Raw genomic sequence first — 27145 nt, 5'->3', positions numbered from 1 at the left:
TGCTCCTTCTGAGCTCCTGCAGAAGTCCTGAGAAAGGCTCAGAGGCAGCATGGGGCTGAGGTCTCCCCTGGGACTTTGCAGTGACATGGCCCTGTGGATGCCAGCTCTGGCCATTTTCCTGGCTCTTTCACCCCTCCTGTGTGCTCAGGAACTACCACCATCGAGTCCTAGCAGCCAGGAAGGAGCCAAGAGTCCAGGTAGGACCTGACTCAGGTTTGCTGTTTCCCCTGGGATGTGTGTGCTGGGCTTTCCCCACTGGTCTCAGTGCAGCAGTCCAAGGAGAGGGCTGAACTCCATGCCTATGTCAGAGCCTGGGGGATTCAGGCACCAGGCAGAGAGCCAGAGGAAGGCAGGAGGCTGGGCTCCCTGCTGTAGCCACAGGACGGCCAGGACCACGTGTGCTTCTGGGGACCAGAATGCACAGGCACACCCAGGGCAAGCCCCATGAGCTTCTGCAGCTCAGCATCACCCTAACTGCAGACAGCCCAGTGGCACATTCCTGCTATTTGCTGGCAGCAGCGGGCACAGCTCCAAGCCAGCAGCTCAGCCTGCAGCTGCCCTCAGCTGGGCCAAGGGCAAAGCCCCCTTTGTCACAGGCTCTCGACTCCCTGTGCTAGCAGTCCCAGGGCAGCACAGGGCTAGAAGGACTGTCCAGAGCAAGCCTCCACCCAGCACCAGACTCCTGAACTCCTACATCAGCCCAGGCTTGGGTCAGCCCAGCCTTTTCTCTGGTTCTTGGTACTGAAAGCACAGGTATAAACCATCCCAATATGCAGGAAGAATAGTAAATGTTGCAAGCAACCAGCTTCGCTTAGCAGAAAACTCTTTAGTAAGTTCCAATGCAAAACAGAAGCTTACAAGAAGTGGAAACTTGGACAAACAACTGGGGAGGACTATAAGAGCATTGCTTGGGCATGCAGGGATGAAGTCAGGAAGGCCAAAGTGCAATTGGAGGTGCAGCCAGCAAGGGACATGAAGGGTAACAAAAAGGATTTCTACAAGTATGTCAGCAACAAGAGGAAGGTCAGGGTAACTGTGGATCTCTTACTGAATGGGGAGGCAACCTAGTGACAGGATGAGGAAAAGACTGAAGTGCTCAACGCCTTTTCAGCCATGAACTTCACAGGCAAGGTCAGCTCCCAGACTACTGCACTGGGCAACACAGTTTGGGGAGGAGGTAAGCAGCCAACAGTGGTGAAAGAACAGCTTAAGGACCACAGGCAACCTCTGCTTAACACTGTTTTGCTTAGTGCTATTTCACTATAATGCTCGTGTTGCATTCATATGTGATTCCACTTAGCGTTCAGCAAATTTCACTATAACGTTCAGGTTGCCATCTTGGTTCATGAGAAACTTTCAGTTTCACTTAACACTATTTCTGCTTAATGGTCAGTTTTTTTGGGGAACCAGTTAAGAACACTAAGTGGGGGTTGCCTGTATTTAGAGAAGCTGGATGTGTACAAGTCCATGGGGCTGAATGCAATGCAATAGAAAGTGCTGAGGGAGTCGACCACTGTGATGGCAGAGCTGCTGGACTTCATCTTTGAAAACTTGTGGTGATCGGGGAAGGTCCTAGATGATTGGGAAAAGGCAAACCTAGCGCCCATATTTAACAAAGGTAAAGAGCAGGATCCAGGGAATGACAGGCCAGACAGCCTCATCTCAGTTCCTGGAAAAATAATGAAGCAGATCCTCAAAGAATCAATTTCTAAGCACTTGATGGAGAAAAATGTGATTAGGAACAGTCAGCATGAATTCACCAACAGCAAGTCATGCCTGACCAATGATTGCCTTCTATGATGAGGTGACTGGGTTGGTGGATGCAGGGAAGCAGTGGACATAATATACCTGGACTTTAGCAAGGCTTTTGATATGGTCTCCCACAGCATTCTTGCAAGCAAGCTAAGGAAGTATGGGTTGGGTGAATGATGGACTGCCAAGTGGATAGAAAATTGGCTGGATTGGAGATCTCAATGGGTAGTGATCGATGGCTCAAGGTCTAGTTGGCAGGTGATATCAAATGGAGTACCCCAGGGGTTGGTCCTGGGGCCAGTTTCCTTCAATGTCTTCATCAACAACCTGGAAGATGGGATGGAGTGCACTCTCAGCAAGTTTGCAGATGACACCAAGCTGGGGTGGGATGGGAGGGGGTAATAGTTATGCTGGAGGGTAGGTATGGGATTCAGAGTGACCGAGACAAATTGGAGGATTTGGCTAAAAGAAATCTCAGGAGGTTTGACAAGAATAAGTGCAAATTCCTGCACTTAGGACAGAACAATCCCATGTACCATTATAGGCTCAGGGGTGACTCACTTGGTAGCAGCTCTGCAGAAAAGGACCTGGGGGATGACAGTGCTCAATAAGCTAGATATGAATGAACAGTGTGCCCTTGTTGCCAAGACAGCTAACAGCATCCTGGGCTGCATTAGTAGGAGCTTTTTCCAAAAATCGAGGGCAGTGATTCTTCCCCTCTATTCAGCACTGGGGAGGCCACATCTGGAGTCCTGTGTCCAGCTGTGGGCCCCCCACTGCAGAAAGGATGTGGAGAGCAATGGAAATGGTTGTGAGGCTGTGGCACATGACCTGTGAGGAGAGGCCAAGGGAACTGGGCTGATTGAATCTGCAGAAGAGAAGACGGAGGGGGATTGAATAGCAGCCTTCACCTCCCTGCAGGGGGGCTGCAAAGAGAATGGAGCTGGGCTGGTCTCAGTGGGGGCAGATGACAGAGCAAGGAGCAAAGGGTTAAAGTTCCAGTAAGGGAGGTATAAGTTGGATATTAGGAAAAAACTCTCACTAGGGGGGTAGTGAAGCACTGAAACAGGCTACGCAGAGAGGTGGTGCAGTCTCCATCCTTGGAGGTTTTTAAGGCCCAGCTAAACAAAGCCTTGTCTGGGATGATGTAGTTAGGGCTGGTCCTGCTTTGAGCAGGTGATTGGTTTTGATGTGACCCCCTGAGGTCCCTTCCAACCCTCATTTTTTATACTTCTATAATTCCTCAAGACCCAAAGGGGAAGTTATTCCCCAGCTTCTCTGGGCATTGGGGGACAGAACAGACCCTGCTCTGTCGGGCCAGGTTTGGGACCAGAATGGCCATGGCTTGCCCTCAGAAGCCCTGTGCATCCTGGAGGGTGTAGTGGGCCAGCAGTGGGCACTTCTACACTGAGCCACCTGCCTCACTATACCCAACCCCAAACCAAGCTCTGACTACCTCACCTGGAGCGCCTCACATCTGGCCAGCCCCCTTCCTGGAGCACGCTTGCAAGCTTGAGGTAACCGCTGCCACCATCCAGGGGTCTGGACCGTCCCTGGGCCCTGTGTCCCCTGGGGTACCCAGGCCTTGTAGACGTTGAGGGTTCTTGACCGACTGCAATAACTTGGGGTGCTCTCTTAAGCCTGAACCACAGTAAGTAGCCTCCCTTAGTCAGCCGAGCATAGGGAGCATAAAGGCTTGCCCAGTCCTTCTCCCAACAAGTACCACCAAGCTTGTTATACTGGAGAGATTTATTGGTTAAAGACAGTAGGTTTGGGGAAGGATACAGGTTAAAGAAATATCAAACAATAACCCAGAAAAACCAGTATGGCTTAGTAACCTTTTGTTACACTTCTACATTACAGTAAGCTATATTTCTAGATCAGTTTTAGGTATGTTATGCACAAGTATCATCCAGAGACTGAATGAGCTTCCTCTCAAGTCAGGCAGTGCATTGTGTGTCAGTAAGTTTCAAGATACCTGTCCTCCCCAAACCCACCCTCCCCCAAGATGGACAGTCCCTTAAATAACCTTTCTGACCTCCCCTTCTTGATCCAGTGAAAGGCAGGTGTTGTTTGATGTCAACCAACAAATTAAAAAAGCATCGTGATCACCTAAGGGTGTAACATGGCTCATGCCCCTGCCCCAATGCCATGAGGTCAGTGCTTAAAACAATAGAGGCCAGGCTCACTCCCCCTGTTCCTGTGTTAAGGCATGTAGCTATAACCCGGGGTAACCAGATTGACAGACAGGTGAGGAAACAATGACAAGGGGAAGAAAAAACAAATAGAAGAGACTGGGAAGAGACTGGGATGCAATTCTTCCACAGGGCGCCTGCAGACGAATGTTCCTCGGCTTTTTATTGGCTCTCTCCAGTGCATGGGACACCCCTTGCCGCAGCAGGTTCTTGTCAGACTTCATCTCCGGCTGCCCCTAGGGCAGGTTTGGGGCTCTCGGTGTCTCTTGGCTGTGGGCCTGGGTGCTATCCTGCTGGGCTGCTATGTCTTGTTAGGAAGAGGGCAGACAAGGATGTGTCTGGGTGGTTTGGATGGGGCAGATCCTACCTGGAGCAAGGGCTGGATGGGATGTGACCTTTGGAGGTCCCTGCCAGCCTGGCTGCTCTCCCATTCTCTGCTTCTCCAGCACAGCCCCTGTTTCTGCCTCTGTTCAGCCTATTCCATTTTCACTTCTCATTTTTGCCATATGCTTCCCATGGGGGCTGTTAAAGCCCCATTTCTATTTCAAGCTGGTTGTTGCATATAACAGGGAACCCAGACCCTGTTGCTGGCGAGTAAGGGAAAGGGAGAAGAGGGAATTGTGGTGGGGGAGCAGGAGACTCCTGCTCCTTTAATAAGATGCAGCAGGCTCAGCTGGCTGTGGCTGCAGGATGGCAGGCTGGCCCTTGATCAACAGGGAAAACCCTGTACAGAGATCAGAGCTAAGATGGCCAAAATGAGGCATGGTGTCCAGCCATATAAACCCAAGGCATGAGACAGAGAGCTGCAGAGAAGCTCCAGGCTGACACCTGGACTCCCTGCATGCAAGGCAGGATGAACATGGATGATTTGCAGGGGAATAGGACTGAGAATGGGGGTGGGGGGGAGCTGAGGGATCCAGCCCAGGAGCTAAAGCCAAGACTCACACCTAGATAGGAAGTTGGCACTGTAGCCAGAGGGCGTACATGTGAGTTAGAGGTTTATGCTGGTGGTTTATGGATGGGACTGAAGAGTGGTTTGGAGGTCCCATTAGTGCCTGAGGGGCATGTGAGCAACTTAAGACCTGCCTGGTTCAAGGTGTACCTTGGGGCCAGAGAGCCTGGATCCCACAGGAGGGCAGAGCACAGGGCCAGAGGGTTCAGAGCCTGAGACAGGCCAGCAAGAGCACCCAGAGCATGGTCTGGGGGCCCAGACAGACCCAAACCAGGCTTACCAGCCAGAGCAGGGTGGGGACAGGACCAGGGATCCAGGATTAAAGTGACCTAGATGAGCTGGTCCCAGAAGCTAGGTCCAGTACAGTTGGCCCAGCCTAGAAGGCCCAGCTAGAGGAAATGGGTGGAAGCTGAGAAGACCAAAGCCCCAGCAAAAAAAATTCCTGGGTTTCTTCATAGCCCTGGCTGGTCAGTCAGGTGACCTCGGCAGCCAAAATTCCAGACGGAGGGGAGAACTGCTCCCCTTGTCTCAGTTTCCTACCACTGAAGGTCATGTGACTAGTTCCCTTACCTGAAAGATGACATCATTTGGAAGCACTGGGCAGCAGCCAATGGGGCTGCTTCCAGTGGGAACTTAGTGATGAGGTCATGACAGGGGTATAAATGCTCCCCATGAAGACGGGGAAAGAGAGACATTTGGGGACCAGCCAGGTGGAGTTACATGCAGTACCTAGAACATGCAACTCACTTTCTCCCTCTCAGGATGCTGAGGCTGCTGAAGTGAGTAAACCAGTTGTAACTTATCTAGAAATCTAGCTAACTATACTATAGAAGTGTTTCAAACAGCTACTATGCTGGCACTGTTTGCTCTGGGTTATTCTTTGATACTTCTCTATCCTGTACACCTCCCCAAGCCTACCCTTTTTAAGCAATAAAGCTCTCCACTGTACCAAGCGTGACGGACCCATTGGGAGAGGGGATTGAGTCATGCCTTTAAGCTCCCTATGCTCAGCTGACCAAGGGAGGCTACTTTTTGTGCTTCACGCTAAAGGAAGCACCCAAAATTCTTGCAGTGGGTCAATCACCCTCAAGGGCTACAAGGCCTTTGTACCACAGGGGGTACAGGGCCCAGAAACAGTCCAGACCCCTGGGTGGAGGCAGTGGTTACCCCAGACTTGTGGGTGTGGTCCAGGAAGGGGGCCAGCCGGGCAAGAGGTGCCCCATGGGAGGAACTTGGAGCTTAGTAGGTGGTCAGGTGCAGGGAGGTGGGTGACTCAGTGCAGGAGCACCCCATACTGGTCCGCCACAATGGCAACCCCAGGCACCTTGCCTGTTGCACTGGTGCATTGGCTGGGAAGCAGGCCCTGAAGAGAGTGGCATAGCTAGTTACTAGGTGAAAACTTGGGGCAAGCAGGTGAAGAAGGAGAATGGAAATGGGAGATCTCCTAGCAGTGTGGAGTGTAGGCTGCTGTGGGGAGGCAAGTAGAGTGTGTTGGAGAATCTATTGGTGGTTGGAGGAAGTACTGTGAGGCTCAAATATGAAAACAGTGCAAATAGTTCCCATCCTGACCAAACTATAAACAGAAGTGAGGACATTGATGAGCAGGGATCCTGGTTTTCTCTGATTTTTTTTTTTAACCCAATTTTCAGTTTAAAAAAGGTAACCCCAAATTCACATTTTTCTGTGATTAAAATGAAACACCACTAAGATATAGCTATCTATATAGTGATGCAAGATATAGAGAGATGTATATATAGAGATGAGAGAGACTGTTGGCTCAGCTGGATGCCATTAGAGGGGAAAGGAAGGGCAGGCTGAGACCAAAATAACCTCATTAAGACAGTGGATGCAAATAGGGGAAAGAGAAGTGAAAAGCAAAGAGTTAAAATGCTTCATTGCAGCAGAAGCAGGAGAAAGAACTGAAACAGCTGACATGAACTGAATCCAAAAATAGCAAAGAGCCAAAGCAAGGTTGAATAAGTTAAAGAAGAAAGTATATTTTCATATGAAAGAGAAAGGACTCGCCACAGGGACGGAGGCTTGTAATGGCCCATGTGAGAAGGAGGCAACCACAGGGATACTGGACCAATAGATAGCATGCCAAAGGGAGCATCAGGCCAAGCTTCAGCAGGAGATGAAAGACTGGAAGGGAAAGTGTGTGCCAAGTGAGCCACATAGCTCAGTGTTGCAGGAAGAAGCTGCAAGTGCCCAAGCCCTGGTAGTAGAACTATTGCCCATAAGTTATAAGTAACAACAGCTTTGCAAGCACTCGTGGTGCTCTGGCAAGGTGCCTGAGGACTGGAAAAGGGTCAATGTAGTTCCCATTTTCAAAAAAAGGAGGAAAGAGGACCCAGGAAACTATAGGCCCATTAGTCTTACCTCAGTCCTGGGGAAGCTCCTTGAGAAAATAATCCAGGAGCATATCTGCAGGGGGCCAGCAGGGGAAATTATGCTTAGGGGCAATCAACATGGATTAATTAGAGGCAGCTCCTGTCAGACCAACCTGGTGGCCTTCTATGACCAGGTCACAAAAGCCTTGGACGCAGGTGTCACAGTGGATGTAGTCTTTTTGGACTTTAGGAAGGTCTTTGACACTGTCTCTCACCCCATCCTTGTTAAAAAATTAGGCGACTTTGGTGTCGACACCAGCACAGTCAGATGGGCCACAAATTGGCTGGAGAGCCACACCCAGAGAGTGGTGGTGGATGGGTCATTTTCAACCTGGAGGGATGTGGGCAGTGGGGTCCCCCAGGGCTCAGTCCTAGGGCCCGCACTGTTCAATATCTTCATCGGCAATTTGGACCTTGTTCAAGTTCACAGATGACCCTAAGATGTGGGGAGAAGTGAGCATGCTAGAAGAGAGGGACAGGTTACAACAAGATCTTGACAGGTTACAGAGGTGGGCAGATGAGAATAGGATGGGTTTCAATATGGAAAAGTGCAAGGTGTTGCACCTGGAAAGGAAGAACCAGTAGCAGACCTACAGGCTGTGGCAGGCCAGTCGGGGGAGCTTCTGCATTGAGCCTCTCACCTCCCCACGCCCAACCACGTGCTGGACTCCATGTGTCTCTCCAGGGTCGCCTAAGCCCTGGCAGACCCCCTTTCAAGCCCCATATCAAAGTCCAGGGGTAACGTGCCACCACCACCCCAAGAGGGGACCTTCCAGGTTCTGTGTCCTCGGGGAAAAACAGGCCTAATAGTCCTACAAGTACACAACCCAATACAAGCACTTGGGGCACTTCCCCAAGTCGGGGGCCAAAAAGAATAGTCCCCCTTAGTCCACAGACCTAAGGGGCCTCCTAGGCATAACTAAACCCACCCCTCAATAAGTCTCCTATGCCAGTGACAAAGGAGAACTGTATTGGTTACAAAGGGTAGGGGTAGACTAGGGTAAGAGGTAGAGCACTATCAAGGGATTACTGTTCAGCAAAACAGTCTGGCTGAGGTAGCCGTTTGATACGCAAATGCATCACTGGGAGCTGACTAGCTCTCTAGAAATGCTCACGAGTATCATTCAGAAGATGGTAGAGATCTAGCTCAGAGATTTCCAGAGAGAGAGCATTTCAGTTGGATCAGACTCTCTCCCTGTGTCCTGATGCTTGTGCCATGCTGGAAAAATGGTTTCTTTCCCTTCTTCTTGGACCAGGCCCTTGTATCACCTTTCTGACCTCAGCAGCCCAGTCCAAGAGAAGCCAGCAGTGTTGGCAACTAGCCAACCAATTTAAAAAGCATCACTGGTCACCTGGGCAGAGGAGCAGGGGCTTTTACCTCCCCCACTCAGGTGACCAGAGGGACCACAGCCTCAGCACCAGGCTTTTGTCACCTAGGCAGGGAGGAAAATCCCCCCTCCCTCAGGAATTCAACCCCAGTGTCCCAAGCTGACCAGGACAGGTTTCTGGAGAGACACATAGGGTGGCATTTCTGCCACACAGGCTGGGGAACTCCCTTCTTGTCAGCACAGAGGCAGAAAAGGATCTTGGTGTCACTACTGATTCCAAGATGAACATGGGCCACCAATACGGGGACACGGTCAGGAAGGCCAACCGGAGGTCCAAGGAGGTGATCCTCCCCCTCTATGCGACACTGGTTAGGCCCCAGGTGGAGTACTGCATCCAGTTCTGGGTGCCGTACTTCAGGAGGGATGTGGACAGCATTGAGAGGGTCCAGAGGAGGCCACTCGCATGATCGGGGGCAGCAGGGCAGGCCCTATAAGCAGAGGCGACGGGACCTGAACCTGTTCAGCCTCTACAAAAGAAGACTGAGAGGGGATCTGGTGGCTGCCTATAAACTTGCCAAGGGGGACCAGCAGGCAATGGGAGAGTCCCTGTTCCCCTGAGCACTACCGAGAGTAACAAGGAATAACAGCCATAAGTTGACTGACAGTAGATTCAAGCTAGATACCTTGAGGTTCTACGTCACAGTCAGGGCATCTAGAAGCTGGAACCAACTTCCAAGGGAAGTGGTGCTCTCCCCTACCCTGGGGGTCTTCAAAAGGAGGCTAGCAAGACACCTAGCTGGTCTCATTTGACCCCAGCATCCTTTCCTGCCCATGGCAGGGGGTAGGATTTAATGATCTGCTTAGGTCCCTTCCTACTCTACCAACTATGAAACATCAGCTGCACTTGATCAGACCAAGATAGAGCAGAGGTATCAAGGAGATGGAGATCAGCGGCAGTAAGAAATCAGTCTCTTGAAAGAAGAGCTGGCTCAGATTAAGATGGAATTGGCAGAGGCCGACACATTTGAGGGAGAGATGAAGAAATAACTCACCAGGGTCCAGCAAAATAATTCCAAGCTGATAATGGAAGACCAGGAATATAACAAGAACCTACAGCTGGAACAAGAGGAACTGGAGACAAAAATTCATCGGGAAGGAAACACCACCTAGAACTAGAGTTGCTCACAGCCATCAGAAGATGTTGGGGCTGAGAGCTAACTGCAGAAAGGAACTGAGAGAGCTGAGAAAGTCCCCAGGAAAGTGGTGACACCACTCGGCAGAGACCAACACCAGACAAAGGACGGAGAAAGGAAAGAGACATTAAAGAGGGAGGAGACCAGACCCAGTGAGAGAACCATGGTGAGAAAACACAGCAGGAACTGCACCCAGGGGTGGAGCCATGGGTAGAGCAAAGGTTGATGGTGCATGTTGCAGGGACAGTGGGACAGGCAGATGAGACAGCAGCCTGGACTGCAAGAGAAGGAGCCACATATATCCAGGACAGCCAACCTTGGTCTCAAGGTTGTGGGGTTGGAGGCACAGGGCAAGGCTGTGACCCTGGAATGAAATATGGACTCTTTCTTTTGGGAGTGGTGTAAGAAAGGGTGTGGGATGTGCAAAGGGGAATCATAGAATCATAGACAATGAGGGTTGTGTTAGACTCCGACTCCATGCGGTGCCCAACGACTAGGGAGATGACGGTCCAATTGCCCATGGATCCTGTTACTCATTAGACAGAGCAAGCAGGGAGCAAACACCAGCAGAGGCTGAAGAGGTCCAGGTTCTCTAGTCTCCCCTTGTAGGGCTTGGTGTGCAGGCCCTTAACCATACGAGTGGCCCTTCTCTGGACCCTCTCCAGGTTATCCACATCCCTCTTGAAGTGTGGCGCCCAGAATTGCACGCAGTACTCCAACTGCGGTCTGACCAGCGCCCGATAGAGGGGAAGTATCACCTCCTTGGACCTATTCGTCATGCATCTGCTGATGCACGATAAAGTGCCATTGCCTTTTCTGATGGCTTCGTCACACTGTCGGCTCATGTTCATCTTGGAGTCCACTAGGACTCCAAGATCCCTTTCCACCTCTGTGCCACCCAGCAGGTCATTCCCTAGGCTGTAGGTGTGCTGGACATTTCTCCTCCCTAGGTGCAGCACTTTGCATTTCTCCTTGTTGAACTGCATCCTGTTGTTTTCTGCCCACTTGTCCAACCTGTCCAGGTCTGCCTGCAGCTGTTCCCTGCCCTCCGGCGTGTCCACTTCTCCCCACAGCTTTGTGTCATCTGCAAACTTGGACAGAGTACATTTGACTCCCTCGTCCAAGTCGCTGATGAAGACATTAAAGAGTATCGGTCCAAGAACCGAGCCCTGCGGGACCCCACTGCCCACACCCTTCCAGGTCGAGACCGACCCATCCACCACGACTCTCTGGGTGCGACCCTCCAGCCAATTTGCCACCCACCGGACTGTGTAGTCATCCAAGTCACAGCCTCTTAACTTGTTCACCAGTATGGGGTGGGATACCGTATCGAAGGCCTTCCTGAAGTCTAAGTATACGACATCCACCCCTCCTCCTGTGTCCAGACATTTCTTAACCTGGTCATAAAAAGAGGCTAGATTGGTCAGGCATGATCTGCCTCCCACGAACCCGTGCTGGTTTCCCCTCAGCATAATTTGTCCTGCCGGGCTCTCGCAAATGTGAGCCTTGATAATTTTTTCAAAGACTTTGCCAAGGATGGAGGTGAGACTGACTGGCCTATAGTTGCCCGGGTCCTCCTTCCTCCCCTTCTTGAAAATGGGGACCACGTTGTAAAAATGTTGATCAGGTATGACTTGCCCCCAGTGAATCCATGCTGACTTTTCCTGGTCACCTTCTTCTCCTCCAAGTGCTTATAAATAGACTTTTTAAGGATCTTCTCCATGATTGTTCCAGGGACTGAGGTGAGGCTGATGGGTCTGTAGTTCCCTGGATCCTTCTTTTTCCCCTTCTTAAATGTGGGTACTATGTTTGCCCTTTTCCAGTCATCCAGGACATCTCCTGATTGCCATGCATTTTTTAAAGATGATGGCCAATGGCTCTGCAGTCTCATCAGCCAACTCCCTCAGCACCCTCAGGTGCATCCGATTTGGCCCCATGGACTTGTACAGTTCAGTTTTGGGGGCCCCCGCTACTGAAAGTCTGTAGAGAAATCAGACAGAGTCCAGAGAAGGCTGACAAAAATGATGAGGGGCCTCATGGACATAACTTATGAGGAAAGACTGAGGGAACTGGGCTTATTGAGTCTAGAAAAGAAGAGACTGAGGGGGATTGAATAGCAGCTTTCAACTCCTTGCAGGGGGGTTGGAAAGATGATGGAGCTGGACTGATCTCAGTGGGGGCAGGTGACAGAACAAGGAGCAATGGGCTCAAGTTGCATCAAGGGAGTTTTAGGTTGGATATTAGGAAAAACGTTCTCATGAGGAGGGTGGTGAAGCACTGGGACAGGCTCCCCAGAGAGGTGGTGGGATCTCCATCTTTGGAGGTCTTTAAGACCTGGCTCGACAAAGCCTTGGCTGGGTTGATCTAGTTGGGGCTGTTTTTCTGTTGAGCAGGGGGTTAGACTAGATGTGACCTCCTGAGGTCCCTTCCAACCCTAACTTTCTGTGATTCTATGATTCAGTGCTTCAAAAGTGGTTTTTCTCCTGACAGAAAAGTGCCAGAAACCCACAGGAGACTCAAAGCTGCGCTTTGCCCCAGACAAGGAATACTATGTCATGGAGGAGCTGGTGACCCTGAGCTGCCCAGAGGGGTACGAGCCCTCACAGCCCAAGATCCAATGCCTCCGGAATGGGAGCCACAGTGTGTGGAGTGAGGCGGCCACCTGCCAGAGTAAGTGTGGGCCCCCCAAACACCGTGGTCACAGGGCTCGGCCGGGCAGCTGGGCACTCACTGACACCGTGCTGCTTGGAGCCAGGATGGATTCTCACCCCCGTGTTTTGGGACGGCTCCTAGCCCCTCTCCTGGGGATGGTTCTCCATCCAGAATCCCAGGGACTCTTAGCTTGGAAAAGGGAAAGGTGCAGCCTCTGTCCATACGGGGAGCAGCACGCACGTCTCTGGGATGGTAGGGATGCATACATTGAGAAGGGCACAGAGTACTCCCAGGGAATCACAAGCATGAGGCACTGAATTGCAGAAGGGGTGACAAAGGTCCTTGTCACAGCCATTTTGTCTCAGTAGTGGCTGATGGGAACAGCATGCAGGGTCCAGCCAGTGCTGGAGCCATTTCCCAGTGACATTCTCCCCATGTTCCTATTGCAGGAAGGTGCCAACCACCAGACCCCAGGGACCGCCAGGTTGAGTTCACACCAAAACAGCCGTCGTACAGCCCAGGTGATGCAGTGACATGGAGCTGCCCTGAGGGCTATCGGCCGTCTGTGGTCAAGAGCACATGCACGCAGTCGGGCAACTGGAGTCTGTGGAGTGTCCATTGTGTCGGTAAGTTTGAAACCGCTCAAGTCACATGGCTCCTTGGGGTCTCGTGTCCTGTGTCATGGCCTCTGCTGTACTTGCAGCACCTGGGCTTCCTCCCACCCATCTTTTTCCCTGCACAGCCCCTGGGTTTCTGAGCTGACATCTGCCTCTGCTGTGGTATGGGGATGCCCTAGTCTGTGCCCTGCAGCCAGGGCCCAGTCTCCCTCCACTGGGTAATGCCAGGGCCAAGGACAGCCAGGTGTCTGGACTCGGGGTCTGACAGAGGGGCTGGGGTGCATCCATGAAGGAAGGCATAGGGCAGCTTGGGAGTGGCAGAGCAAGGGGAGATGAGATAGGGCGGAAGAGACCTCACAGTGGAGTCCCTGGGGTCTGGCCTCTGTCACTTGCTGTTGGCCTGGCTTGTGCCTAAGACTGGGAGGCAGAGCCCAGGACTCAGATGCTTCTCAGCTGAGAGGCCCTCGCTGGGTTGCCATCTGCCCATCTCCTGCCTGCTGTCCTTCCAGCCCATGGCTCTTGCCTTCTCAGCTGCCCAGTGGCCCGGCTCTCTTGGGAGGTGGGCAGGGTACTCCTGGCCCTACCTCTCTGCTGCTGGGTGGTCAGGCCATTCTGCTTTCTTGGTTCCGGATCCAAGGAGATGAACAGCTGCAAGCAGTGTTACCTCTGTGTAGCTGGAGATGGGTCTGATGCCTCTTGGTTCAAGAGCACACAGATAAAGGCTGAAAAAAACCTGCAGGTGCTGCTCCATGTGAGAGGTGTGGACTTTCCACCCACACTCAGGTAGAAGGAGACAAGCAGACCGGTGTGAGACTGGGTTGTACCTTGCAGCCCAGGTGCATGGAGTTGGGGAAGTGTGTGACTTGGAAGCCTGCCTTGAGTGGTGGGGAGGTATCAGGCTCGGTTCATCCAAGTTGGTGCAGGAACATAAGTTTAGTCTTGAATATGCTGCACACCTTTGCTGAGAAGAGGAAATGGTGGTGAAACAGCTGCAAGGGCTGAGTGATCCCAGACTGCACAGGCTGTACAGCCACTTTTAATCAGTGGCAGATGAAGATTTATTGGGGCAAACTGGGCAAGGGCAGGTTTTGTCTGTGCCTGGCAGGAGCCTGCAGCTGGACCCAGCTAGCCTCCTCAGCACATCTGGGGTGAACCGGGGCTGCGAGCATTGCTGAAGTGAAGGTGGCCCCATCCCCAAACTGGCCTGGCCCCTCCATCCAGTGGATGTCGTGCAGCCAGGGCTGCAGTCCCCCAGCGCTGCAAAACAGGCCGGGGCCAGAGGCCAAGGTTGGAGCTGGCGTGAGGGTGGGGGCACTGCCTTAGGCTTCCCACCCACCCCTCTGCTGGGACTGGGGGAGCTGTCCTGTCCTGTCCTGTCCTGTCCCAGTGGTGCTGGTGCTGGCAGTTTCCTGTAGATGACAGTGAGTGGGAGTAGTTGTGGGGCTGCCCATGGGACGTCCTGGCAATAGACAGCCCCGGGAAGCTGCCACCACCCACATGGAGACCCACGCCCACCACCTAGCATCTGGCCCTGGCCTGGACAGAGAGGAGGAGGCTCAAGCTGCCTGCCCAGGATGCCTGCCTGGGCTGCGTTGCTCCTGGCACCCAAGGGGACTGGGACCCCTGCTTTTAATAAACATCCTGCAGTGAAGCCAGCGACTGGGCAGTGCCTTGCCGCCAAGACAGACAGAGGAGAGGTGAGGAATTAAAAGTGGATTTAAATGTGGCCACAGTCATGCTGTAACGAGCCCTGACATATGGGCAAGATGCCCCAGGCCTGGGAACCACAGGCATCTGGTTAAAATATGCAGGGGCAACAGCTGGACCTAACCAAGGGGGTCTGATATGTGACTGGGAAGAATAAAGGCAGCTTCCACCAGTGACCCACCTGCACAAAGAGTGAATGAAGTTTTGGGATGCACAACTAGAAGCATTAGGTGCAGGGCACTGGAGCTGACCACACTTCTCTGCTTGCACTGGTTCGGCCTCAGCTCCAGCATTGTGTGCAGTTCTGGGCTCCACATTGACGAAGGACCTGCAATATCAGAGTCCCAGAGCAGTGGAGCAGAAAGTAGGGTGGGGCGTGCAGCAAAGCGCAGAAGCCTGACAGCTCTCCATTGTGGAGCACAGGTCTGATCCTCCCTGCCCAGGGTCTGTCCAACCTCCCCTTGAACACCTCTGGTGACACAGAGTCCACATCATCCCCAAGGACCTTTTCCACCTTTTCCACTCCCTCACTCTTCTCACAGTGAAGAACTTTTTCTGGATCTCCAATCTAAATGTACTTTCCTACAACTTCAAGCCATTGCTCCACGTCCTGCTTTCTGCAGCAAGAGAGGAACTGGTGCTTTCCCTCTTCTTTATGGCAGTCCTTCCGGTATTTGAAGGCTGCTGTCATGTCTCCTCTTAAGTGCCTTTTCCATGATCTGAACATGCCCAGCTCCTTCAGTCTCTCCTCCTATGACTTGCCTTCCAAGCCCTTGATCATCTTTGTTGCTACCTCTGGACCCTCTCTAACTTCTCCACATCCTTTTTTAAATGCGGAGCACAGAGCCACACCCAGTATCCAGATGAGGCCTCACCAGTGCTGAGCAAAGCGGCACTATCACCTCCCGTGCCCTGCACCTAATGTTTTTATGGATGAAGCCCAATGTCACACTGGCCTTTTGTACAGCTGCATCACGCTGCAGACTCCTATTTAGTCTGTGATCTGCCAAGACTCTCAAGTGCTTTTCCATATAGAGATGCCATCCACCCAGGTGTCCTCTGTTTTGTATTGGTGTTTTAAATTATTCCTCCCAAGTGCAGCACCTTGACTTTGTCTGTATTGAACTGTTGGCTCCAGCCCAGCTTTCCAGTCTGTCAAGATCCTTTCTGAGTTGTGCTCGCATCCTCCACCATGTTCACAATCCTTCCCAGTGTTGCGTCATCTGCAAATTTGCTCCAGAAGTTTTCTATGCCAGAGCATAGGCGTCTCTCTAGGAGGCTCAGCCTGGGTCACTGCTGGTCCTGGAGCTCAGCGCACAGATGCACAGGGTAGGGGCAGCAGCTTTATTGGTTGTGGTTCTCTGTGGCCAGGAGGCTGGATAGGTTGGTCACAGCTAGCCTGAAAGTCCCCATGGCTCTTGACTGCCTGGACAGAGGAATCCCTGAATCACAGACAAAGTAACAAAGGCCCTTGATATGCACCAGCCAAAGGCAGGATGTCTGCATGAGACCAGGCAGTGGGTTCCAGCTGTCTCGGCTGCATAGCTGCTGATGGAAACGGTACATGGGCTCCAGCTGGTGCTGGAGCGTTTCCCAGTGACACCGTCCCCATGTTCCTTCTGCAGGAAACTGCCAAGTGCCAGACCCCAGGGATGCCCAGGCTGAGTTCTTACCAAAACAACTATCCTACAGCCCAGGAGATGTGGTGACATGGAGCTGCTCTCGGGGCTATGGGCCCTCAGTGGTCAGTAGCAGATGCACGCAGTGGGGAAACTGGAGTCCGCGGAGTGTCCAGTGTGTCAGTGAGTTTGAGACCTCGAGTCACTTTGGGCTTCCCTTCTACCCACCTTTCTCCCTGCACAGCTCCTGGCTTCTGTGCCAACAGCTCAGCCTCTGCCATGGTTAGGGCACGCCCTGGTCTGTGTCCCACAGCCAAGGCCAAGGATCCCTCCACTGGGTAACGCTGGGTCTAAGGATAGTCTATTGTCTGGGTCGGGAGCTGGCAGAGGAGCTGGGGCTGCGAGTGGAGGAAGGCACAGGGCAGCCTGGGAATGGCAGAGCAAGGGGAGAGCAGACACGGCAGGGGCCTCCCCATGAGAGGCCCATGGGTCTTGGTGCTGCTGAGGGTAGAGGCAGGTCTTCTGCTTCTCATGGACTTCAGGAAATGTGTCCTGTTGCCATCCGTGCCTCTCACATGTTTCCCCTCCACGTCTTTCTTTCCTGTGGAGCTCAGGGGTGTCTGCTAGTTACTCTAGGCTGGGCACAGCGTGCACTAGTGTGTGCCTGGTGGGATGTATACATGCTGCTGCACACTCGTGTGGGTGGAGAGCAGTGCTCACCCCTCTGCATCTCCGTGTTCAGGGCCTGGCCTGGGGACCTGCAGGTCATCTTTCACCAATGCTCCAAAACTGGGTTTTCTCTTGACAGGAAAGTGCATGCGACCCATCACATACTCACTTCTGAGCTTTAATCCAGACAAGCCGTACTATGACAGAGGGGACCTGGTGACCGTGAGCTGCCCATGGCAGTACGTGCCCAAACCATCTGAGATCCAGTGCCTCTGGAAAGGGAACCACAGTGTGTGGAGCGAGGCGGCCACCTGCCAGAGTAAGTGTGGCCCCCCAAGCACTGTGGCCGCAGGGCCTGGCCGGGCAGCTGGGTACTCGCTGGCACCGTGCTGCCTCGGGGCCAGGGTGGAGTCTCGCCCCCGTGTTTCAGGAGGGCCCTCAGCCCCTGTCCTGGGGACAGTTCTCCGTCCAGCATCCCAGGCACTCTCAGCCTGGAAAGGGGCACGCAAAGGCTGTGTCCATAGGGCCAGTAGCACACATGTCCCTGAGAGGGTGGGCGGCATACATTGAGAAGGGCATACACTCATGAGGCACTGAATCTCAGGACAGGTGACAAAGGCCCTTGTCACGCAGCAGCCAAAGGATGTTTGTGTGAGACCGGGCAGTGTGTTGCAGCTGCCTTGGCTCCATAGTGGCTGATGGGAAAAGCACATGGGGTCCAGCTGGGGCCATTTCCCAGTGACACCTTCCCCATATTGCCATTGCAGGAACATGCGATACGCCACGCACCTGGGACTCCGATGCTACATTCACGCCGTATCAGTGGCTCTACAGCTCAGGAGATGTGGTGACATGGAACTGCCCCAAGGGCTATCGGTCCTCAGCGGTCAAGAGCACATGCGTATGGGGGAACTGGATCCCAGAAAGCATCCACTGTATTGGTGAGTTTAAGACCTATCAAATCATGGGGCTTCCAGGGGTCTGGTGTCCTGTGTTGTGGCCCCTTCTGTACCTGCAGCACCTGGGCTTCTCTCCCACCCGCCTTTCTCCCCTGAGCTTCTGCACTGAAATCTCAGCCTGTGCTGTGGTGCAGAGATGCCCTGGTCCGTGCCCTGCAGCCAGGCTTCCTCCACTGGGTAACACCGGAGCCAAGGGCAGTCGAGTGTCTGGGTCAGGAGCTTGCAGAGGGGCTGGGGGTGCCCATGGAGTAGGGCACAGGGCATCCTGGGAGTGGCAGAGCAAGGACAGAGGAGCCTGGGGCAGGAGCCTCACAGCAAGGGGCTCATGGGTGTTGGTATTGCTGAGGAGGGAGGGATGGGCCATATTCAACCCTGGTGATGGCTGCTGCTGCCCCTCACCAGCAAAGAGGGGCTGCTTTGGGGGGAGAGGGCAGGGAAGCAGCTCATGGAGCAGGAAGGGCAGTGGGGTGGTGGGTCCTGGGGCTGAGGGTTGTTGTCACAAGGAGCTGCTGCACCATCGTGTGGGTAGGCTGGAGGGCTGCAAAGGCGGGGCCCATGTCATGACACTTGTGAAGGTACTCAGTTGCCATAGCAATGTGTGTGCTGGGGGTTACCCAATGGGCCTGGTGGGTGCCCTAATGTTGTGGGGCATCAGGGGGGAGGGGGCGTGGGCTGAGAGGGGAGAAGAGATGGCTGGGGATGAGGGGCACAGTCCAAGCAGGGGTTGGACATCCTCTCCGCTGAAGGGAGAGGGGTTGGCTCTGAGTTGTGCAGTTGGCACGGCCCTAGCAGGGGTGGGACGCATCATTAGGGAGTTGTGTTGCTGAGACAGGAACTTTGTTTCCCTCCAGGGTTTTGTACAATTAGTGAGGACTTGGTCCAGTTCGTGTCTAGATATGACTACCAGCGTAAGTTTGCAGTCGGTGACAAACTCCTAGTGATCTGTTCCTCAGATCGGTTTGAGGGGGACTTCAGCTGGATAACGTGTGCGACACACAAAGCCTTGCATCCCGAGTGGGACATGAGTGACATGCGGTGCTCTGGTGAGTGCTGTGCACAGAGACAGGTGTCGATGGGGCTGGAGGGGAGATGTGAGCCCAGGGCCGGAGCTCCCCACCAGAGCTGTGAGCAGGGGGAGGCCAGTGACCCTCAGAGAGAGATGTGTGTTATGGTGGAGCAGAGATTCCTGCTCTGGTCCACGTCACTGGGGTTACAGCCCCCTGTGTGGGGTTCATCTAGCCCAGGAGACATCCCCAGCCTGGCCAAGGTGGATGTTGAGGACAGTGGGAAGGAGCATTCCCATTGCAGCCCCGTAGCCAAATCCTGCACCCTGCAACCCTCTGGCACAGTGCCACATCCAAGCCCAGGCTTCTCCAGCAGTCCAGGGTCCCTAGTGCTTCTCTGTGTCACTGAGTGCTACCAGCCTGCTGTGAGGCTGGGGAGCCCTGGCACCCCTGTGCCTTTGGCTGGATGGGGTGGGGATCTATGCAGGACCTGTCCCCATGCAGTGCCCCACTCCCAGTATCGCTGCCCCAGCTCAAGAGCACTCAGTGCTCCTTGGCAATCATTGCACCGCCCCAGGCCCCTCCCAACCACACCACAGCACATCCCTCACCAACACCCAGGGCCTCGTGTCTCTGCAGAGAAATGCCACAGGCCTATATGGGACCCGAGCCTCCAGTTTTCACCAGACCAGCTGTTTTATGGCAAGAATGAGGAGGTGAGGCTGAGCTGCCTTGATGGATCCCCACCGTCACTCCCTGTGATACGCTGTGCAAGGCAATATCAGGACAAGCAGGACGTCTGGGCAGTGCGGGATGGTGAGAGCTCATGGCGCCAGGTTGAAAAGAACGTGACCTGTGCAGGTGGGTGAGGGCAGAGCTGCCCCTTGCACTGCCACACTCAGCTTTTGCTGCAGGAAGAGAGCTAGCCCAGGCTGTGGAGTCTCCAAATCTCCTCGGCCATCCTGGTCAGGCCCATGTCCAAGGCTGGCTGCTGAGGGAGCCAGGCAGATAAGGCCCCACTGGGTGGGATTGTGGCAGCTGGAGCTGACCGTTTCCTCTGAGCCTGATCCAGCTCAGGCTCGGTGCATGGGGTCGGTCTGTGGGAGAAGCTCCACACACCAGATCCAGCCATGTAGCAACCCCATATACCAGCTGGACCCTGTGTGCTGCATCCCGCTCTGGGCCCATCCTGTGCACCAGCTCGACCCTGTGTGCCAGACCAGCTGCAAAATGACCCCACGTGTTGGTGCAATCCAGTGCATGGGGCTGTGTCACCCAACCCTTCATCTTCCACAGAAGAATCGTGTGATGCTCCTAAAGTCAGAGAAATAGCTTCACGGACCAGGGTAAGAGCAAGCAACGCTGCTTCTAGCCAAGCCCCGTGCTTGCCCTTCCCCATGCCTCTGGACGTCGTCTGTCCCAAGTGGGCCCATAAGATGATTCACCTCCATGTTCTCCGGGGTGAATTTCATCAGGCCTTCCTGACTTGGTGCATCATAAGAACAGCTCAGACCCTGGTCCATCTTGTCCATCTCCTGTGTCACATGGCAGCAGGAAGCGGAGGCTGGAAGGGACAGTGACCTGGGTCTGACCAGGGCTTTTTCCCTGTTCTTCTCTCTCTGGCAAACAACAGCATTCAAGATCCAGGGAATTTGGATTCCTCTAACTGATCTGTTTATCCCACCCTTTCCTCACTCTGGTCCATATTCCTTTCTCCAGCTCCACTTTTTCTATCCAGGATCCAGCCGCAGCGACCCTTTTCTGTGAAAAACAGAACCAAGCAGGCATGGCAGGAGATGCAGCAGGGAGAGGTCCAGGGGCTGGTGCTGTCAGCAGGGCCCTTGCAGGTGCCTGCAGCCAGCACGGGTGTGCGGGGCAGGGGGGTCTCTCCATGCGCTGTGTCCTCCCTGCTGATTCCAGCCACGTCATGGGCTGCTGCTCCATTAGGACCACACAGAAAAACATGAGCTGTGCTTGGCTGTGGAAACAGCTGGCCAGCAGCAAAGAAACTCAGTGTATTCTGACCAGAGCTGCCCCTGGGCTCAGCAGGGGCGCAGTGGTCACTCATCCTCTGTCCCCTAGGGATTGTCCCCAGGGGCTGCCATCAATGAGCCTGGCCTCTCCCCTCCTTCCCCCTGCACAGACGTCAGGGCTGGTCTGACTGCAGCCCCCCACAGCACTGCGATATTTGGGGGGCAGGGAGTAACACTGGTATGGTGTTTACTCCACAGGCCACCCCCAGATCATCCCTGGAGCCTCGGAGATTTCACCCACCAGCATCAGGCTCAGCTGGGCTTGCACGCCCTCCAAGTCCTGCCAGGGCACTTGGAGCATTGGGGCCCAGTGCCTGCCGGTGCCAGCCGAGCTCCAAGCCAACCCCTGTCCAAGACAAGCAAGCAGCAGAGAGCAGATATTAGAAGGCCAGGCAGGGACACTTATATGCAGCGCCCTACAGCCCTTCACCCTCTACAAGGTCACCATCTCTGCAAGCTATTCGGGTGCTGTAGCTTTCCCCAGCACTGTCCTCTACACGTGGCTGGTCAGGACAAATGAGACAGGTAAGGGGTGGAGGGTGAATCACAAGCCACAGGTGGGAGTCTTGGGCTGTGTGCAGATCTGGGGTGGGGAGAGCAGCTGAGCATGGCGATGCCACACCTGGGTGCCTGACCCCCTGTTCCTGCACCTTTCCCAGTGGCAGAGGAAGGGCAATTCTTCTACTGCCGTGGCTATCGGGAAGGACCTGCATGAGCTCCCAGCTCCTGGTCCTCCCTGGAGAAAAGCCAGGATCCAGCCACAGGCCCTCAGCCTGCAGCTGCCCCCCAAGTGCTGAGCTGTGGGTGCTGGGCCTGGCCCCAGGGCCTGGGCAGTGACCTGCCGTCCTTTGCTCTAGTGCCAGCCCAGCCCCAGATAGAGCCGAGGGACCCCAGCACCGGATCCCTGCGGTGGAAGCAGCCGCCGTCCTGCCACGGGGACATCCTCGGGTACCAGGTACCAGGGCCCATGGATTTGTTGCCCCAACCCTTTGCTGGTTGCCCCACCTCCTTCTGCTCCATGTGTCAGGGGTTGTGTAAGACTCCCCCAGAGACACTGGGTGCTGGCTGCAGCCCAGGCTGGGGATGGGGACTGGACCTTGTCAATGCTTCTGCTGCGGCCAAGCCTGGAGGTTTCTGACTAGAAGGTCTTTCACTTCCCCTCAAGGAGAGACTGATTCTGCATTGGGGGTCTGGAAGGAATTTTTCCTGCAGTCAGATTGGTAGAGACCGGGGGGGGGCATTGGAAGAAGTTGCCTTCCTCTGGTGCAGGGACACTAACACTGCCTGGGGTGTCTGGAATATGTATTAACACCCTTTGCATCAGCAGGATATTGGTAGCCAAAGCCACTGAGTTGTCCCTGGGGTTGGGCCAGGTGCGATGCTTGCTGCTGTGTCAGGGACACTGTTCTGTATTGCTCAGTCTATGGACAGCGGAAGTATCCAGGCTGGTTTGGACAGGGCTGATCCTGCCTCAGGCATGGGATGGACAGGATGTGATCTCTGCGGGTCCCTGCCAGCCCCAGTCCTGTAGGACTTGATGACTGTGACTTCTATGACTCGTTCCTGAGTGCCCAGCATGGCCTGTCAATCTGCTGGCTGCTTTTGGCACTGTGCACTGCAAGGTCCTGCTGGAGAATTGGGTCTGCCTCTGGGCAAGGTCCTTCTTTCCCTGCTGTGAGAGGTCCCAAGGGGTGGTGTGGGGAAATAGGTCCAGGATGCTGGGAAGCACCCACCCAGGGTCCCTCCAAGGTAGGGCAGGCCTGAGTCCTCCCAGCGCTGTGCTGTTCCCTGCAGCTGAACATCACGGTCCAGAGAGAGAATGACAGCCGGTTCTTCGAGGAGCAGGTGGTGCGTGTGAACCCGTCGGTCACCGAGTACAGGCTGCCCTTCTGGAGACCCGGGACCAACTACACAGTGACAGTCCAGGGCCTCACAGCTGCTGGCCTGGGGGAAGCATCACAATGGACTTTTGAAACAGAGATCTCAGGTATTTGCCTCTGTCTCCAGGGACATGCGTCAGGGCCTAAAGCAGCCTCGTAACTGGCTGTGACAGGAGCCTGGGTCTGTGCGTTGCAGGGAAGCTGGAGTCCAGGCAAGCAGGCTTGATGCCAAGGTATATGGCCATGGCCATGGCCATGTCTGTGCTGGTGGTGCTGGCTGCCGGGCCACTGCTGCTGTGGGTCATGCTCCGCAGGTCAGTCCTGGGCAGGTCTCAACCTTGATGGCTGCTGGGGGTTCAGGCAGACACAGGGGTAAAGATGGGGGTGGGACGTGGTCCTAGGTAGTCCCTCTGGTGCTGCTCCCAGGGCAGCAGTGTCAGGACCCCCCTGCCCACCCCTGTGCAGACAGGGAGCTGTATAGCCAAGTTAGAGCTCCGGGGGGACTATGACACCCTTGGTGGTCACACAGCCCTTACCCAGCTCCAGCCCCAGGTGCCCTCCTCTGTATTCATCTGTCATGCCTTGATGTCATGGTTTGATTAGACGGGAGGCTGCCTAATAGGTCCTACCGCGAGCCTCAGGTCCTGTAGATGCCAGCGAGTTCTGCCAGGGCACATGCATCCTTAAGAGTTAATCATGACCTCTGACCTCCCCTCAAGCCATGCCTGTGGCCCACAGGTTTTACCAATTAATGGTTTTGGACAGCACGTCACCCCAACCCAGTAGCAAGCCACCTCAGGCCTCTATCCCTGTGTCGGGGTCTTGGCATTCCCAGCCTCAGCCCCTTTCCTGTTTCTGGTTCCCTTAGCCTAAGCCCACTGTGCCTGGCCTGGCTTCTGGGTCCCAGCCATGACTTTCTAATCCAGCTTTCATAGATTTCATAGACATTCGGGCTGGAAGGGACCTCGCAAGATCATCGGGTCCAGCCCCCTGCCCAAGGGGCAGGAAGTCAGTGGGGGTCAGATTGCCCCAGCAAGATACGCATCCAAGCGTTTCTTAAAGGTATCCAGAGTGGGTGCTCGCATCACTTCTGGGAGGAGTCTATTCCAGACTCTGGAGACTCGCACAGTAAAGAAGTTTTTTTTTCCTTATGTCCAGTTTAAAATGGTCTTCCAGAAGTTTGTGACCATTAGACCCTGTCTTCCCTTAGGGTGCTCCAGTGAACAGATCATATCCCAGATCCTGATGCACACCCCTGATGTACTTATAGGTACCCACCAGGTCACACCTGAGCCTATGCTTCTCTAGACTGAACAGTCCCATGTCCCTCTCCTCATAAGGCCTGCTCTCCTGACCTCTAATCATCCATGGGGCTCTCCTCTGGACACTCTCAAGCTTCTTAACGTCCTTCCTAAAGTGTGGAGCCTAGAATTGGATGCAGTACTCCAGCTGCAGCCTCACCAAGGCTGAGTAAAGCAGGAGGATGACTTCTTGGGTCTTGCTCGAGATGCATCAGTAGATGCAAGACAGAGTTTTATTTGCTTTGCCAGCTGCAGCATCGTATTGGCTCATGTTCATCTTGTGGTCAATCATGACCCCCAAATCTCTTTCCATTGTGGTACTAGTGACTGTAGCACTGCTGAACTTTTAAGTATGATGTGGGGGGGGGGGGGGGGTGTTCTGCCAAGGTGGAGCACCTTGCATTTCTCCCTGTTGAAAGTCATCAGCTTTTGATCCGCCCACCTTGTGAGCTTGTCTAGGTTGGCCTGAATTGCCAGCCAATCCTCTAGCATGAACGCATTTCCCATCACTTGGTGTTATCTGCCAACTTAGCCAGCCTGCTTCTGACACACAAATCCAGATAATTTATGAATATATTAAAGAGTACTGATCCGAGTACTGAGCCCTGGGGGGCACCACTGGTCACCATGCCCCATGTTGACTTGGTTCCATTGACTGTCAGTCTCTGGGTCCGACCATGGAGCCAGGTCCCTGGCCATCAGTCTGTAAGGTTGTCAAGGCTGCAATTACTGAATTTTATCATGAGGGCATCATGGGAGACCAAGCCAAAGGCTTTTTTTAAATCTAAATATATGACATCAACCTCTTCTTCTTTGTCCAGGTGATGTATCACCTGGTCACAGAAGGAAATGAGGTTGGTCAGGCAAGACCTACCCACAATGAAGCCCCGGTATCTTCCATTAGCCTGTCATTGATGGTTTCTTGGATGATTTTTTCCAAGATCTTTCCAGAGATTGAGGTCAAACTGATTGGCCTATAGTTCCCTGGATCTTCCTTTCTTCTTTTCTTGAAGATAGGCACCACATTGGCCCTCTTCCAATCTACAGGAACCTCTCCTGAGCACCATGAGTTCTCAAATATCCTTGCCATTGGTCGTGCTATGATGTCAGCCAACTCTTAGACTTCATAGATTTCATAGACATTAGGGCTGGAAGGGACCTCGGAAGATCATCGAGTTCAGCCCCCTGCCCCAGGGGCAGGAAGTCAGCTGGGGTCATAGGATCTCAGCAAGATAAGCATCCAAATTTCTCTTTAAGATGTTCAATGTAGGTGCTTGAACCACCTCTGGTGGCAGGCTATTTCAGACCTTGGGGGCTTGGACAGTGAAGAAATTCTTCCTTATGTCCAGCCTGAAAAGGTCTTGTAGTAGTTTGTGACCATTTGACCTTGTCATCCCTTGGGGCGCTCTGGTGAACAACTGTTCCCCCAGATCCTGGTGAACACCCCTGATAAACTCATAGGTGGCCACCGGGTCCCCCCGAGCCTGCACTTTTCCAGGCTAAAGAGTCCCATGGATCTCAGCCTGTCGTCGTAAGGTCTATTTTCCTGACTTCTGATCATGTGCGTGGCTCTTCTCTGGACTCTCTCAAGCTTGTCCACATCCTTTTTGAATTGTGGAGCCCAAAACTGGACGCAGTACTCCAGCTGCGGCCTCACCAAGGCCGAGTACAAGGGGAGAACAATGTCCCGGGATTTGCATGAGAAGCATCTATGGATGCAAGTCAGCGTTTTGCTCACTTTACTAACTGCAGCATCACATTGAAGGCTCATATTCATCTTGTGGTCACTTTCGTCTGTAGTGCTAACCAGCATAGCACTGCCAAGCCTATAAGGATGCTGCAGGTTTTTCCTCCCAAGGTGTTTAACATTTTTTGGTGTTAAACACCATCAGGTTCTCATCCACCCATTTACTGAGACTTTCAAGGTCAGCCTGGATCACCCTCCTGTCGTCAGGTGTGGACGCTGTACCCCAGAGTTTGGTATCATCGGCGAACTTGGCCAGTCCGCTTCTAACTCCAATGTCCACATCATTAATGAAGATGTTGAACAATATGGGTCCAAGGACAGAGCCTTGGGGGACCCCCCTGGGCACAGCACACCACAACAATTGACTTCCATCAACCACCAACCCCTGGGTCCCACCACAGAGCCAATTCCCCAGCCAATGGATCATGGTGGACCTGAGGCCGCAGTTGGCCAGTTTTGCCAAGAGGTGATCATGGGATACCAGATCGAAGGCTTTTTTGAAGTCAAGATATATGACATCAATCTCTTCTCCCTTGTCCAGGTGATAGGTCACCTGGTCGTAAAAGGAAATAAGATTGGTCAAGCAAGACCTACCCACAACAAACCCGTGCTGGCTATACCTCAGGATGTTGCCATCAGCTAGTCTGTTAAGAATGGCCTGTTTAATAATCTTTTTCCAAGACCTTCCCCAGGATAGAGGTCAGGTTGATGGGCCTGTAGTTTGCCGGATCCACTTTCCTCCCTTTCTTGAAGATAAGCACCACATTGGCCTTCTTCCAGTCTTTGGGCACTTCACCAGAGCACCAGGTGCTCTCAAAGATCCGCGCTAGAGGCTGGGCTATGATGCTCGCCAGCTCCTTGAGTACCCTGGGGTGTAGATTGTCAGGACCAGCTGACTTGAAGGTGTCCAGCCTCTCAAGGTGTTGCTTCATGAGGTCAGCACTGATGGAGGGCAGGGAACCTTCCTCATCCAGGCCTCCCTGTCCCATAATGGGCAGGGGCGTGCTTTGGGACTGCTGAAAGACTGATGCAAAGTACCTATTAAATAGGTTGGCTTTTTCCTGGGTGTTACTTGTCCCATCTGGTTCAGCAGGGGTCCAATGTTGCCATTGCTTTTCCTCCAGCTCCCCACATATCCAAAAAAGGA

General features: G+C 53.7%; 1 protein-coding gene across 1 annotated transcript in view; it reads left to right on the top strand.

Annotated features, from left to right (window-relative positions):
- Positions 1-23292, top strand: part of LOC106737936 (uncharacterized) — a 45797-nt gene extending 22505 nt beyond the window's left edge. Inside the window, exons 3-13 of the mRNA XM_059723559.1 lie at positions 12301-12480; positions 12912-13088; positions 16412-16588; positions 17214-17393; positions 17842-18015; positions 18885-19076; positions 19677-19898; positions 21269-21595; positions 21928-22025; positions 22865-23057; positions 23147-23292. Of these exons, the coding sequence (XP_059579542.1) occupies positions 12301-12480; positions 12912-13088; positions 16412-16588; positions 17214-17393; positions 17842-18015; positions 18885-19076; positions 19677-19898; positions 21269-21595; positions 21928-22025; positions 22865-23057; positions 23147-23292 (2066 nt within the window). The remainder of the gene's footprint in view (positions 1-12300; positions 12481-12911; positions 13089-16411; positions 16589-17213; positions 17394-17841; positions 18016-18884; positions 19077-19676; positions 19899-21268; positions 21596-21927; positions 22026-22864; positions 23058-23146) is intronic.
- The last annotated feature ends 3853 nt before the right edge of the window (positions 23293-27145 follow it).

Source organism: Alligator mississippiensis, chromosome 3 (genome assembly GCF_030867095.1).
Source record: "Alligator mississippiensis isolate rAllMis1 chromosome 3, rAllMis1, whole genome shotgun sequence".
NCBI lineage: Eukaryota > Metazoa > Chordata > Crocodylia > Alligatoridae > Alligator > Alligator mississippiensis.
Note: the sequence above shows the minus strand (reverse complement) of the source record. Positions and strands in the feature narration are given on the sequence as shown.